Source organism: Cebus imitator, unplaced genomic scaffold (genome assembly GCF_001604975.1).
Source record: "Cebus imitator isolate Cc_AM_T3 unplaced genomic scaffold, Cebus_imitator-1.0 Scaffold404, whole genome shotgun sequence".
NCBI classification, from domain to species: Eukaryota; Metazoa; Chordata; class Mammalia; order Primates; family Cebidae; genus Cebus; species Cebus imitator.
In genome coordinates this window covers 1,516,417-1,520,231 of record NW_016107719.1, presented here as the reverse complement: position 1 = coordinate 1,520,231, position 3,815 = coordinate 1,516,417, and the positions used below count along the sequence as shown (strand labels likewise).

At 58.1% G+C, this 3,815-nt stretch overlaps 1 protein-coding gene across 1 annotated transcript in view; it reads right to left on the bottom strand.

Annotated features, from left to right (window-relative positions):
* Positions 1-3,419, bottom strand: part of KDELR3 (KDEL endoplasmic reticulum protein retention receptor 3) — a 16,135-nt gene extending 12,716 nt beyond the window's left edge. The window contains exon 1 of the mRNA XM_017509002.2: positions 3,145-3,419. Coding sequence (XP_017364491.1) covers positions 3,145-3,235 — 91 coding nt within the window. The 5' untranslated portion in view covers positions 3,236-3,419. The remainder of the gene's footprint in view (positions 1-3,144) is intronic.
* Between the last annotated feature and the right edge of the window lie 396 nt (positions 3,420-3,815).

Here is a 3,815-nt window from a genome sequence, read left to right as displayed (position 1 = left end):
TCTTGTTGCCCAGGCTAGAGTGCAATGGCGAGATCTTGGCTCACTGCAACCTCTGCCTCCCAGGTTTAAGTGATTCTCCTGCCTCAGCCCCCAGAGTAGCTGGGATTATAGGCACCTGCCACCATACTCAGCTAATTTTTTTGTATTTTCAATAGAGATGGTGTTTCACCATGTTGGTCAGGCTAGTCTCGAACTCCTGACTTCAAGTGATCCACCCATCTCAGCCTCCCAAAGTACTGGGATTACAGGCATGAGCCGCCATGCCCAGCCCCCTGCTGATGTTGAGCACAATCATTTTTACACTTTTGAAAACAATGAATCATTTCCACCAAAGGAAGCTGCACATGGAGACCCAGGACACAGAGGACAATGTGAGCCTGGACTGGCCGGAGTCCCTGCGGGGTTCACTGGGCACAGGGGGGCCCCACTGCCAGGGGCAGCCCTCACTCCCACTTGACAAACGGGAAAACAGAGGCCCAGGGTCACACAGCGAGTCAAGGGAGGAGTGAGAATGAAGCCCAAGTCTCTGGCCTTTGGGGCTGGGTCTGCTGAGGTCACCCCAGGCCCTGCACCCATCCAGGCACCTCACCTCTGACTTCTCTCTCTGCACACACAGGTCCATCCCTGCCACCCAGCGGCCCTTTTTCTGTTCCCATAGTACTCTCTATGGCCTCTAACAAACCATGTCATTTGCTCAGTTTCCTATGACTATTGTTTATTGGTGGTTTCCTACCACTAGAAAGTCAGCTCCACCACTTGGGCGGGTGCAGTGCTCACACCTGTAACTGGAGCCCAGGAGTCTGAAACCAGCCTGGCTAATATGGCGAAACCCCATCTCTACTAAAAATAGAAAAATTAGCTGAGTGTGGCGGTGGGTGTTTGTAATCCCAGCTACTCAGGAGGCTGAGGCAGGAGAATAGCTTGAACCCAGGATATGGTGATTTCGGTGAGTTGAGATTGGGCCACAGCACTCTAGCCTAGGGGATAGAGCAAAACTCTGTCGAAACAAAGAGAGAAAGAGAGAGAGAGAGAAAGGGAGAAAGGAAGGAAGGAAGGAAGGAAGGAAGGAAGGAAGGAAGGAAGGAAGAAGGGAAAGGAAGAAAGAGAAAGAAAGAAAGAAAGTTGGGCACACTGGCTCACACCTGTATTTTCAGCACTTTTGGGAGGTCTAGGTGGGCGAATCAGTTGAGGCCAGGAGTTTGAGATCAGCCTGGTCAACATAGTGAAACCCTGTATCTACTAAAAATCCAAAAATTAGCTGAGTGTGATGTCACAAACCTGTAGTCCCAGTTAGTTGGAAGCTCAGGCAGGAGAATCGCTTGAACCTGGGAGGCGGAGGTTGCAGTGAGCCAAGATCATGCCACAGCAGTTCAGCTTTGGGGACAAAGTGAAACTGTGTCTCAAAAAAAAAAAAAAAGTCAGCTCCACTGGGGCTGGGCCTCTGCTGTCCGGCCTGCATTCCAGGTGACCAGCAGTGTTTGGCAGACGGCGGTCCAGGTAACAGCATCCCTTCTTTTTTTTTTTTTGTTTTTTTTTTGAAGCAGAGCCTTGCTCTGTTGCCCAGGCTGGAGTGCAGTGGTGCAATCTCTGCTCACTGCCACCTCTGCCTTCTAGGTTCAAGTAATTTTCCTGCCTCAGCCTCCCAAGTAGCTGGGATTACAGGCACACGGCACCACACCCGGTTAATTTTTGTATTTTTAGTAGAGACGAGGTTTCACCATGTTGGTCAGGCTGGTCTCGAACTCCTGACCTTGTGATCCGCCCGCCTCGGCCTCCCAAAGTGGTGGGATTACAGACGTGAGCCACTGCATCTGGCCCAACAGCGTTCCCTCTTGGTCATGGTTGCTCATTCTGTTCAGGGCCATCTGCAAAAGTGCAGGGACAGGTCGGAGCTGATGCTGCTCCCGATCCCCCCACCCAGCATTCCCAGCCACCTTCCCTGAGGAAGAACCTGAAGAGACACACTACCTATCTCTCCAGAGACCCCAAACGCAAACCGCCTCCAGGCCTAGAACCACTCCCTCCTCTTGACCCCACCCTGCCAAGCCTGCCCCCGCTCTGTGCCTTGTCTCCCAAAGCTTCCAAAGCGACCTGCTTCAGGCCCCTTCCAGTCCCCTCCCCTGCTCCCAAACCATGATGGGCTCCCCAGTCCCAACTCCCTGGCCTGACAGAAAAAGCCCTTTCACATCTGGACCACGCTCCCTCCTGGACTCATCTCCCTCCAGACCACCCTGAATCTGGCTGCCCACCCTTCCAGGGGCATGCCCCATGCTTGGTGACCTCTGTGCCTCTGCATCCCCAGAGCCCTCCACAGCACACGCTTGCTGGGTTGACACCTGCCCATCCTCCAGGACCAGCCCCGACCTGCTCCTTGCACGGGGCCTTCGGGGTCCCCTTTCTGCCTCCTCAGTCCCCCAGGAGCCTGAGCTCATCCCTGCATCCACACACCCAGTGCCAGGTACAGGGTGGGCACCACCAGGACACCAGTGGACAAAGATGACTGCAGGAGGTGGCTCTGGATCTGTTTGGTGATCAGGAGTCCCAGCCTCAGAGCTTCTCCAAACCCCCAGCAGAGCAGCCAGAATGCAAACAGGGGCCTCCCTCAGCCCTCCCCGGGTTTCCCTTCAGCAGCAGCTCCACGCCCACCTATGGTGCACTCCTGCCACATCACAGCCACCGGTGCCACACCTGCTGGCCTGCTGGCCGGGGAGGGACGAGGGCTCAGTTTGGAGGGTGAGGTGGGGTCTGGGAAGCGGAAGGGAAGAGAAGACCTTGAGAACCAGGGGCGCTTCCTGTGTGCACACCCCTTTCACCCCCCAAGTGAGAGTGGAGGGAACAATGGGTGTAACTGGGGGGAGGAAGGGGTCTTCACCTCCCTCATGTCCCCCCTCTTCCAACCAGCAGTGACACTGCCAAAATGAGGGGGCGTCAGTGCAGGCACAAACCCACCCTCCTCCTATCATCCCGAGAGGTTCTCCTCCTTTGATTTTATACAACTTTACATTGTTTCTGGAAGTGGAGCTCTGCAAAGTTTCAAGGATCCCCCACCCTGAGCAGACCCGGTGAAGTGCCCTGCCTGGCACCCAGGGGCATGAGGCTGGCCGGAGAGGGGGGTCCCGCACCTCCCTGCCCGGCGCCCCTCACCCGTGCAGCACTTGGACCTCCAGATCTTCCCCAGCAGCAGGATCATGGCCAGGAGGTGGCTCAGGTCGCCGAGGATTCGGAACACGTTCATGGTCCGGCCCGTCGATCGTACGCCGGCGCCCAGCAAACTTCAAGAAACTTTCTGGCGGGCAGGGCGGCTGCCACGTCCCTGGCCCCGGTCTCTCGGTGCCCCAGGGCCCGGCCTGCGCCTCCCAGCTCCGCGCTCGCACCCGCAGCGCCGCCGCCCGCGCACTCTTGGCCCCGCGGTGACGTGGCCAGGGCGGCAGCCGGCGCTGGGTGGGGAGCCAGGAAGCGGCGCGGCCTGGAGATCCCGCCTCCCGCCCATCCCAGTGCCCGGCTCCCAGGCGGGGCGGCCGGGCCCCGCGACGTGGGTGGGGGGGCTTCTGGTCTGCACCCGGCTGCCGCTGTGCGCCGGGTGCCCGCCATGACCCATGCTGCCCACTCCCCAAGTGTCCTGGGCCTTCCCTCCACAGAAACCGGAGGCCTGCCACCAAGCCCCTGCCTCTGCCTCAGTTTCCTCATCTGTACACAGGCCCCATAACACTGGTGCCAGCGTTTGGCAGGAGCCAGCACGTGGAAGCACCCTGTAGGGCGACCCCCTGCTATTGTCCTCATTCTCCCTGAGCTGCAGCTCCCTCCTTGGGAGGGTC